General features: G+C 37.2%; 1 protein-coding gene across 2 annotated transcripts in view; it reads left to right on the top strand.

Annotated features, from left to right (window-relative positions):
- disp1 (dispatched homolog 1 (Drosophila)) overlaps nucleotides 1-12104 on the top strand; it is an 83643-nt gene that overhangs the window by 45194 nt on the left and 26345 nt on the right. The window contains exons 1-2 of one of the 2 annotated variants that reach the window (XM_066706159.1): nucleotides 5132-5322; nucleotides 8029-8593. In XM_066706159.1, coding sequence (XP_066562256.1) covers nucleotides 8070-8593 — 524 coding nt within the window. In that variant the 5' untranslated portion in view covers nucleotides 5132-5322; nucleotides 8029-8069. Of the gene's footprint in view, nucleotides 1-5131; nucleotides 5323-8028; nucleotides 8594-12104 lie in introns of those variants that run through there. The other variant, XM_066706152.1, reaches the window with a different exon arrangement.

Genomic DNA, 12104 nt, shown 5'->3' with positions numbered 1-12104 from the left:
TTTCCCCAAAGGTACCAGTCAGAGATATAGCCTACTATCCAAGAAAATCTATGATCTGCAAGTACTATTTTCATTCCCTGTGACCTCAAGCAAGCTCCCGAGTACTCACTGGGTAAAGGGTCTCGTTCTAAAGCAAGTAATTCACAAAGATCTTCTTTCTTCATTGAAATACAACTTAAACAGGCTTATTGTTGTTTTGTACATTTCCATAATTTAACCCAAGTCTTGAAATTGCAGGAGAACAAAACTGACATTTCAGAGCAAGGGCAGCATCTCTCATAATTTGTAGTTCATGTCTCATTAGATGAGGCTTACATCTGCAAGAGTTATAATGCAGTGTAGAATTCTCCACTTTCTTTTTACTATATATGTTATAGCCTTATACAAAAGGTACACTAGTGACATGTTAAATAGTCTTAAAATAGATAATTTACACATTATCTGCCTAAAGGTTTTAAGTCATGTTTTAATTGCTTAATTCATTCTCCAGACACAGACTGTGTACATTAATTTGAATGAAATCTCCAGTTGCAGACCAGACATTGCAGGTACTGAACAAGGGTAAATTAATAAATCTGTTCCATATGGCATTAGCGAAGTGGGTCAGCAAATAATTATTAGAAGTGGAGCCATTAGGTTCAGAATTTCCCATCTTCCTGTGGGTTTTAAGAAAATGGCAAACTGTCTCCAATTACCAAGATTGTGATTATAGAGTAATGTGTGTAGTAGTAGTGTGTGTGAGAGAGACAGTGTGCTTGTGTGTTTTTGCGTGCGTGCGTGCGTGCGTGCGTGTATGTATGTGTATATATATATATATATATATATATATATATATATATGTGTGTGTATATATATATATATATATATATATATATGTGTATATATATGTGTGTATATATATATATATATATATATGTGTATATATATGTGTGTATATATATATATATAATATAATTAGGGCTGTTAATCGATTAAAATTGATCGGTTAATCAATGGCCATTAGTTGATTAATTGGTAGATTAATCGGGCACTTATTCAAATAAGTGTAATGGTCTTTAAGTGATTGTGCTACACAGTAATACTTTAATAAATACTAGGCATTGATATTACAGCAGCCTATAACGCAGTGGTAACAAAAATAAAATAGAAATGTATATTATTACAAAAAAAACAATCGCAGAGTGAGATTTTATTAACAATGCGTGACAGTGGGGAGCACACAGATTATTTATCACCCCCCCAATGCGTGAGATTTTAGCTACAATGACTCAGAGTTTGAGATGGGTTTTCAATGCTTGAGAGCTGTGCTAAATACAAATTATAATTATAATACAAAAACAATTACTGTTTAGCTGCAACATGACAGAGGATTTTCCATCCCTCTCACTACAGCAAACGGTATTTGCTTGCAAATGATACTGTAAACTGCGCACACTGCCCTTTTAAGAAAGCATTTCTTTCAAATGAAACAGAAAACCTTTACTTTGTCTTCAATATTTCCTTCTGAATCCAAAGCTAGACTGTAGTTTTTCTATTAGCAGCTGTAACCCTGCAGTTTGTGCGCAGATACTGTACTGTAGCTCTTGTGATGTGATCTCTTGCATGATTCACCTTTATAATATAACACTATAGAAGCGCAGTGCTGGTCAGTTTGACCGATTTTTCATTTGGATTACTCTGTGTTCCTGAATACACTGTGCAGACCCGTTCTTGACATATCCTAAATATATGTATTAAATATGCCTACGGCGTTTTAGCTGCATAAACACAAATCAAGTTCAAGTCGCAATCTCTACCTCACCTATAGTCTACAGTATTTAATTTGCTTGAAAAACACATTGTATAGTATTACAAGTGTCTTCTTACAACTGTTGTCAGATTGAGTGGACACAGAGAGAAACACATGTCACTGCACAGTCAAAACAATGAGACGTTTTTTTTTTTTTTTAATGCTTTGATGTTATGTATACCAATTATACATCTGCTCTATTAATTTGAGAAAATATTAATCGTCGATCAATTCACTAGTTGAATAATAGACCTGATTAATTGATTAATCGAAGCAGACCATATATACATACACATACATACATACACCATCGTCAAAAGTTTTAAAACACCTCAATTTTTCCAGTTTTTATTGACATTTACCCAGTTAAATGTCTCAATGTACTCTGAAATTAAAGCATAGAACAAATAAGAAATAAATAATGGAATCGTTTTGTTTAACAAAATGTAACCCCTTAAGTTGACAATCCCCTCTGGTACCCTTGAAAGGGCACCAAATTTGTGTGCTTTGCTTTAATCTCATGAGTACTCTTCGCTGTTGTGTTGTTTGCCAAGTGCCCATCCACATTTTGGTAGAAGCAACACACACCCGTAGAGAGCTCTAAATGTCAAGATGGAAAAATCTGTGTAAAGTGTACTAATACACGATTTTACATAATTGGATCTGAACTTCTCTGTGTTTGATAGAACATCAAATAATATATACTGGATTAATTGTTAGGTAGTTCTGAACAAAACAAGCCTATTTGCAAAGAAATCCAAAACTGAGTGATCTGTAACCATGTGAATGAGACACACCGCCACCCCCAGAGCAGACTGCGGGTTTACCCTGAATGACGCAGCTCTGAATGACGGTGGGCAACATGGAAACTGTAAATCGGATGTGTTTGAGAATGAAACGTGGTGGTCGCCAAGAGAGTAAGCTTTCAAACGATGTGTGCATTGTGGGAATAGTGTGTAACTTCTATGCACAGGAGCTGCGCGTAACACTGCCAAATAATGCTTAAGAGGGTGTAGTAACACAGTATACAACATTATTTTTCAGTTTTTGGTAACAAACTTTTTTTTTTATAACCTCTGGCAGTTTACCGCTTACCTTTGTACCATTTCAGGTTATTCACTGGACTTGAACAGCTTAAATTTCAATAAAAACTGGAAAAATGGGGGTGTTCTAAAACTCTTGACTGGTAGTATGCGTGTGTGTATATATCAGTCATTATCATACCTAATAGTCTAAGCCAACAATTCAGTTAGCTCTGTAGAAATGCATTCCACTCTTATCGGGACCCAGTCTTTGACCACCTGCTCAGGACAAAAACTGTAGGGGAGGTCTGAGGTATTACAGGTGTGTCTAGAGCAGATGCTGGAATGTGGTCAGGGACTGGGCAGCACTATAAAAGAATAATAAAAACTACAAAACAATGGTAATTTCCTCTGGATCGTATAGACTGCTTGCATATGACCTTGGTTTGTTAACCCTTGGAGTGAAACTGCCACTGACCTATTTCAGAAGATTTTGCTTAATTATCCAATAATTCACAAACATGGTTTCTGCTCTCAGTAATCAGTACTATACCAATGTGATGATGATAAACAAATGAGTGCCATGGACTGTCCTAATACACGATCTATGATTATGGCTGTGACATTCAGTTTCTCTCCAGTCTACCTTAGTTTACTTGGGTCCCTAAACCTAGCCTGGACCAAACCCTGATTCTTGTGCAGCCTTTTGCTGAATTATTCTGACATAAGTACTGTCAAATTTGAAAACGTGTTTAAACATTTTCCTGGCTCTTGCACTTTGACCCTCACTCCTAACCATTTTATTATTAAGTAGACAGCAGAAATTAAAACAAGGAACTGTTATTTGCTGTTTTTCCAAATGATAAATTTCATTTCCCCCGAGTGGAATGTAACATGCAGAGCTTATCCAAAAAATCAAGACATTAGTAATGAGACGGGGGGGGAAGTATGATTATCACTAAGTAACTATAAGTCTTTCATTTTATATTGAGAATACACATCAAATAATTCTGCTGCTGTAGAAAGATAAAATCCTACCTGTACATTTGGAATCAAAAATGGTATTTAAGATTGTTAACTTAAATATAGTACTCCCATGATTTTTTTTTCTTTCTGTGCAGTGTGTAATTTGGGATATTACATGAAGTGCATTGCGTGGTAATGATTAGTTTTGAAAATGGAGGCACTGAGTTAATGCAAAGGTGGTGATTATTGTGTCACTGAATAAGATGTTCGTTTTTATTCAGCTGCCAGTTGAAATGGCTGACCACGATGATGGATGGAAGAGGCTATGAATACATTTCCTTTGCATGTTTGCTTCCAATCTATCAGTTTCCAGGTCTTTTAGTTGATATTTGCTCTCTTTTATACAGTGAAACTGGAGGGTCTTTGTTTGTGGCTTTAAGCTCCCTTCTTACATACCCTGTTATTACAGTCTTGATATTCAGTTTTTCTAACACTAACTTAAATACATGGATATCAAAGTTGTAAAAAATTATGGCAATATTAAATTCAAGTATCAGTATTTTCTCAATGATACCCTTGCCTTATTCGCATTGTCTATGAAGTCTCTTGCTGTGTGGTTCCTTAGAGTTCTGCAGAAGAAGAACTGTAGAAGAAAAGTCCAGTAATTAACACCCCCTGTATGAAGTTTCAGGAATTCAACCCCCCCCCCCCCCCGCCCCCTTTTGTTTCCTGACCTAATTTAATAACCTAGATGAACTCCCCTACTGACCCAGGAAAAAAGCTAAACCAAGACCAAAAGCCATCTCTTTAATACTTTGCAACAAAACCATGATTTACATGTTCGCCAGTAAGTCACGAAAGTTGTTTCTGAACAGAAATTGTCATATGAAAAATGCAGTCCTTACAGAAATAAAATATCAGAATTGGAAGAAGCAAATCATAAAACTACTCAGAAATGACAGTGAAAAAATTCTTGAGATGTTTGTCCTCCCACTCTCAGCTTGGTATCTCGAAAATCCCGTAGAGATTTGAGAATGAACTCTCAAGGTCTCCCTTGTTCCCTTCTTGGAAGCACACTTGTCCTTAAAAAGAAAGACAGGGAGGAGGGGGGGAAAAAAGGATTATCCAAACAGCAGAAATGTTCAAGTGGCAACAGGAAGAGGCTAAAATTGCACATGTCACCTGCACATCCTGGCTCTCTGACCTGCTGGGAGAAAGCTCTCACCACACCAGCTGTTGCCCAAAGCACAAGTATCTAGCGGGTTAAGCACAAGAGGAACTTGGCTGTCCTATCACAAAGCAAACACTGATAAAGTTCCAGCCCACTGCGAGCCCCTAGCAAGGCAAGCTGCATGTGCTTGTCATTCAGGCTTTGCTCTCTCCCGTGCAGCACGGCCAGCTCTGGATAACTTGTTGCTCTCCATACTTGGAACCTGCTTGGGGTGGCTTTTACCATTGGATTTTCTAAACTCTGCTTTCCTGGCCATTTCCTGGAAGACATTTGTTGTTATTTTTTCAACCTCAAGGAACAAAAACTTTGTCAAGGTATTTAAGAATGAAATTGCTTGATCATTATGCTTTCCCCAGCCTGGTTTTAATACAAAACACTTGCGATATAACATTGGTGTGTGTGTGTGTGTGTGTGTGTGTTTTGATTAGAGCTCTTACATGTTGAGAGTGAGTTTTTAAATGATGTGAAAGAAAGAAAATGAAACGGACTTTAAAATCCAGCCTTCAGGCGTTTCCAGCTCACTGGTTCGTATTATGTTTATTTCAATTGATTGATGGGGAAGGTTTATCAGTGCAGATGGGCTTTGAAAATATTTTCTGAAACAAACATGCAATTATGAGCATCAGGTACATGTTTTGTAACACAGATGTACTGTGCATGAAGTACTGTGTACATGTACTGTGTGTACCGTGCATGAACAGCAGCATATATGGCTGTTTGTTTTCAAGAGCTTGTTTGCTGGTTAGTACAGCTAAAGCTATTAGTTGGTTTGTTTTAATTATCTGTGTTTATACAAAAATTGCCTTATTATTGTACTCTGAATGATCTATATTCTGTTAAGTTGTTTTCTTGTCTAACATGGGTATAAATCACTGGAGTTATAAAGCAGAACATATTTTGGAAGTTCAAAAAGCAAAACTGCAAACTAAATTGCTGTGGTGTTTTATAAGACTGTAAATACTTAATGCAGTTAATATTGAATATTGTACGTCCTGTTTTTAAAGCTAAATGTAACTGTTGTATCTAACGTTGTTAATGCTATTATGTATTTATAAATTAAATTACAAAACAGTATTTTTTGAGCTGCATAGTACAATGTCAGATTGTTTTTCAACTTCCCTGTCCTCTGTAGTAGATCCCTCATTTTACCCACAGATGACACAGGGATTGCAGTGTGAAGCCCACAACTTTAATTCCGTCTTTAATTTTGTCTTGTGGAATGAATCAAGAGGCCGTCATTACCACCTCTCTCTAGTGAGGTCTCAATTAGGCTTAATTAAACATTATGCAGCAACTGCCCTTTGTTTTCCTCAGTGCACCTGGCAGCTTCTTGGGTTTCCATTTCTAGTAATTATAACATTTGAAGAAAAAAAACATCTAATTTAATCTCTTAGTCTGCTTTGCTTCTGCACAGAGACCTCAGTTCTTCAGCCTTTCTGCCTCTTCAGTGGCACACAGCTGTATGAGGTGCCTTATGCCTGATATGTCCGAAGAATGCCTGAGCAAGCAAGGAAAACAACATTGTTGTAATGCCTGTTGGCTCTGCAATTTAATTTAGTTTTTCAGTTTAAACAATCGAGTTTTTTGGAGGTATTGCTCTTCATTGTTTTGTTTTGTTAGTTTTCTCACCACACACTTTAGGAGTTTAAGAGTTCAAAAGGTCTTTCTAAGTCAGTAAGTCAAGTCTGTCAATACAATTTCAGGTCTAAACGTCTTTGCACAGGCTAGTTTAGTATATTTTGTATCTTCTTTCATTGTGGTAATCAGCTGGCTTTTTTTTGCATGATCTCTGCTGAAACACAAGCAGAACATTGGTTACCCTGTCTAATATTGTAACCTTTGTATGCTTTGAACCTGAATAAGTGTAAAATGTTCATAAGGCGTCAGGACTGATATTGTCATTGGGAAGGTATAAAAGACACTGCATGCACACATCTGGAATGTGGGTGGTGAGTCTGCCATTCAATTTCTGCATCTCTACCAAAAAACACACACGCCATTCATGCACAAGTATGTATTTATTTATTTTTTATTCAAGTTGGGTCTTTTTGAATGTCATCTTGTTTTTAGGGGTCCCAATGAGAACTTAACATAGATGCATCAGATCAAACCTTTTTTTCCACACAATAATCTTGCATCGATTAAAGGAACACCTTTGCAGTTAGAATCATTAAGTAGAAATAAGTATAGTAAACCAGAAATTCAGTAAATTAATTCAATTAAATTGCTACCCATACACTTATTCATTGTAGGCAGTCTTGATAATATAACTTTTTATTTAATGAATTACTTTCTTAGTTTGTACATTTAAATGGACAGTGTGATAACAGGAACATTTATGTAGATTTTGTAGATTGTTTTTTTCCATACGTAAATCAGTATGGTGGAAAACATTTATTGTTTTCATTAATTTATTAATGTATTCCCTGCATTTTATCACCTTTTGTAAATTGCAAAGATTTATACATGTCATAGGTAATATCAGTAAGCTACAGCTTGTGCAAAAATGCAATACTTTCATACTATGGTTTTTAAAATAAATAAAGGAACTGTATGATAATTCAGATCTTTCTCTTAATGTACTTTCGTAAAATCATGTGTTGCAGTACAAAATACTTTTCATCTTGTACTCATGTACATTCAGTTATTATTAAAAGTATGTTAGGATGGTAATTGGGAAATTAGAAGCCCTAGTGTAGAATAACTTATATTAAACAAAGAAACAAATGAATTGGCATAGATTAGAGGCGTGTATTTCTGCCATACGTGGAGAGTTTCATTGTAGTGTTTAATATTTGCTGCTTAGTCAAATAGTATTAGTTTTTTTGCTGAATTGTTCCTTTTGTGGTTTTGTACCAAACGGCTGAACCATTTCACTTTGTGTCGATTTGTCGATTAATTTCACACAAGAATTAAAGGGTGATGGATGATGCATCAAAATGTAATACCTGAAATGGATGGAAATTCTGAAATGCAATACCTTCACATTAATTGAGCTCATTTTCTTACCCTTTCCTCAGACCAGTGGTGGACTCTGCCAGAGGCTAGCGGGAAGACGAGCATGGCTATGAGTCATGGGAATCGTGACTTTATGCTTCTCGGCAATGGCAGTGTCCCAACAAATTTTACCGGCTCCAGCGCCCTCCCCACCCCTGACGGAGACGCCCCCACGAGTAAACGGCAGCCACCCAGCGAGGCACAGATCACAAAAGTGAGTCAAAATGGCAGTATCAAGCACAACGGCGCACTGAAACCATCCTCGCTTCCTTTAGACAGCCAAAAGCCACCCAAGGTAGTGCCCCAGGCCTTGCCCCAGTGCTGTCACCGTTGCCCATTCCATTCCCCTTTCTCTTGCCATAACAACCAGCAGGAGTGTCATTCAGTCAGTGGCAGTAGCAGCGCACCCTCCCCTATGAGCGCCTGCTGCCCACATCACCCTGCTGAATACCCGGCTGTGTGCCAAAACCATTCGCCTGTGCATCCCACCGCCTGCTGCCTCCAGTCCTCTCCATCCTTCTGTTTGCATCCCTGCTGGCAAGAGCATTTCCAGAATCCGCCCATCCCAGGACACGTGGCCAGCATGAGGTAAGCCAGCTTCTGAACTCCTGGTTGAAATGTGTGTGCTGCGTTTGAGTTAGCTACTGACACTCCTCTGCCCAAGCCAATGTGAAGATCTAAATCATGCCTGTTATGCTATTTATTCAGAGGTTAACGGGTCTCTGGGTGTTATTCGTGGGTGGAATTGTTAGGACATTAAACCAGACTCCTCATTGTATTGTTGCAAACAGTGACAGTATTATTTATATGCTAATATAGCAGCACATGCTCATCTCAGCTGACATAAAGAAACTGGGTAGAAAGAGTTTAATTCCCATGCTGTCTCTTTTTACCGTTCTCCTAGTCTCTAAAAAAGAAAACTTCCCATTGGATTAGCTTTTTACTTCTGGGAGCAATGCGATTGCATTCTTTAGTAGTTTCTAAACACAGCCTGAAGGTGGTAACAGCACTATCCAAACAGATTATTTTTTTCAATGTCATAGAATATGCACAGACAGCTGCCAGTGTGTGGAGTGTTTATTTCTCAACATGATATTATGACCCTAAACGCACAGCCAGGCTCAACCTAATTAATTCAATCTTAAAGAAAAAAGACTACTGAAATGCATGTGTTGTTATAGGCAGTTCGAAGGGTGTATGATTTTGGAAATTATGAATGACTTGACAGACTGACTGTGATTAACTGCTGAAGTTGTGTGACAGAGCACCCAGAGGATGTGCAGGTGTGACTGAGAACAAACCTATCCGTCCAAATGATTCTGATTTGACAAATGTTGACGAGTTGCTAGAGCATAAACCACTGTCTTTTATGCCTGCTTTGATTTTCCCGTCCTTCAAAAGGTGTATGGTTGCACAGCGGCTGTTGTCGCAGCATGTTTTCTCAAGGTTGAAGCAGAAGGATTTGAAGATAAATAGTGAGGTAACACATCACACTTGTCATGACCTAAGACTTTCTGTAGCCTTCTACACCCCCCCCCCGAACACTGAACAAGATGAATCGTGTCTGACATAAAGAACAGAGTTCTGTTGCTCACTTGACTTGCTTATGCCTAGTGCATTATAATTAATTGATCTTTCATTATGCTGCTGTACTTTTAACATAAAGGTAACACGACTGTTACACACACAGCTAGGAAATGCATTAACGGGCTGTGAAGAATAAAGACATCCAAGCTGCAGTGCATTTCAATTTATATTTGAGAGCTTGCCAAATTGACTGAGTAATTCTACTGTGAAATAATCTGTCTCCTTGCCTGTCCTTTACTGTCAATCTGCTTCTCAAAGGCTGTCCCTTGTTCATCATCTGATAGACTCTGCCCTGGGAGGTGATGATTGTTTGGCGATGTGGCCTTTTCTTTCCCAGGCCAACACAATACAGACATGACCAACACAAGACTTGCAGGAAGCAGATCATATCAAAACTGAATTTTACTGCTGATAGTTGTAAAATTGCACCGGTATAACAAATCTGAAAATGAATCATCATTATTATTACTACTGCTACTACTTAATTTATTGAATGTTGTAGGAATCGGGCAAGATAATAATGATTTAAAACACAACATATTTTTGACAAGTTTTCATATGATAAATTGTATTGGTAGAACCCAGGAAATGTAAACAAAAAGCATGGCATTGGTAAGATGCACATACTGGGAAAGGAGTGGTTTGGCTAATTCCTTTCAATACTATAACTTACAGGTGATTGATGGTTACAGATGTTGGCCAACTTTGGTCCTCCAGGGCCAGAAGCTATTCTGGTTTTCTTTTGACCCGTGTTGCTTTCTACACTTCTGCATTCTTTATGCATACGATTAGTTCAGTGTAACCATTTCCCTTTAGCTTTTTATGATTATTCAAAGATAAGAGTAATAATATTTACCTTTTATAAAGCGAAGTTGAGAACTCATCCTATAGATGTGTTTTGTCTTAAACATATGTTAATTCTGTTTGTAATATTTGTTTTGGGTAATGTACTAGTTACTGTGTAGTTCACATTACAGTGCATTTCTTAAAAAGTTTTGGCAGGAACTTTGCAAATCTGTTCAGCCTTATTAAATAATCAGTGATGGCGCAGTGCCATATAGTAAGGAACTGAACATCATTATTTATTTTGGGTAACACCAAATTCTAGGCAATTTATAATTTGAGTTTATTTATTCACAAGCCTGAACAATATGTGGTAAACAATCTGTGTATAAGGCAGTTTTAAATTACCAGCGCCTCACATCACCCTAGTCTGTTTGAGTGGTCCTGCACTGTTTCTGTGTAAGCTGTGTTTATTGCATGTTAAAATATACTTAGCAGATCCCTTAATGGAAGCAAGTTACAGGCATTAACAGGTTTCTGACTTATGTCAGATAATCGTTTTGCTTATATCAGTTTGTGTAAATCTGTAGCGATCCCTTTAACTTTATTATAGAGAGGCTGTGTGTGGCACAGTTTGAAATATTGAATGCACAATAAAACTGTGCACAATAAACTACATCTCGACAGTATGCTACTTGGAATGAGAGCATTGCAGAGATAGTATTACAATCCGAGATGTTCAGCTTTTCTGACATCCATGGTTTGGTCTTTTTGGCTTCCAGTGAGAAGAATGAATTACAGATGTATGGTTGTTTGTCTTATAGTTTTCTGTACAATTTTGAAAACTTTGTCCTGGGCCACCTAGTTAAATTACAGATGAGCTTAGTGATGTAATAATGAACTGTATTTGAAAGCCATTTTAGGTAAACTTTGGATATGTTGGTAGTTTATGGAAGGCCTGGAAACAATAGTAGGTACTTTAATTTAATTAATCACATTTACATTTCTGAATCCGATCATAATTAGATTTAATTTATTTAAAGTCTTACAGCTGTATTTCAAAATCATTGTAAGGGATGTTTGATAAATGTACATGGATATCTGTTGATCTTAATTATTATTACATACTAGTTATATGTATCATGAGTTAACTAACTTAAGTGTGTGTGTGTGTGTGTGTGTGTGTGTGTGTGTGTAATTGCCTACACCCCTGAAAGCTCAGACACAAATAATCAGGAAGCGCCTACAGTATGCCTATTCACTACAGCAGGCAGACTAAGCCTCTGTTGAAAAGGTGAAAGTCAGTATGTTAGAGATGAAGAAAATAGCTAATCCTGTCTGTTGCTGCCTGTCCTGGCCTTGCCATTGAATTTCCTACTTTGTTGTCTGCAAAGGAAATTGCTTTTGCTTGTGAAACTCAATAGGCTATAGATTTCCCAAATGTTAAATATTCTTTACGTGCAATTAGAGGGATATGCACATTTTATCAAGTTCAATATTCTTTTTCAAAACAGCAGTTGACATTGAAGTTCACTGTATATGTTTGCCGACTTGTCCTAGCGACTTGACAGTAAGCTGTCAGTTAAGGGTTGTAATTTACATAGACCTTACTAGCAGATTAGACTCAATAGGAAACCAAAGAAACTTTTAAACAAGGGGGGACCATTCAACCAATCATGGTTATGTGGTAAATGTGGTGAATAGTAACATAATGATTCTAGAATTTCAT

This window comes from Amia ocellicauda, chromosome 1 (genome assembly GCF_036373705.1).
Source record: "Amia ocellicauda isolate fAmiCal2 chromosome 1, fAmiCal2.hap1, whole genome shotgun sequence".
Lineage (NCBI taxonomy): Eukaryota > Metazoa > Chordata > Actinopteri > Amiiformes > Amiidae > Amia > Amia ocellicauda.
Note: the sequence above shows the minus strand (reverse complement) of the source record. Positions and strands in the feature narration are given on the sequence as shown.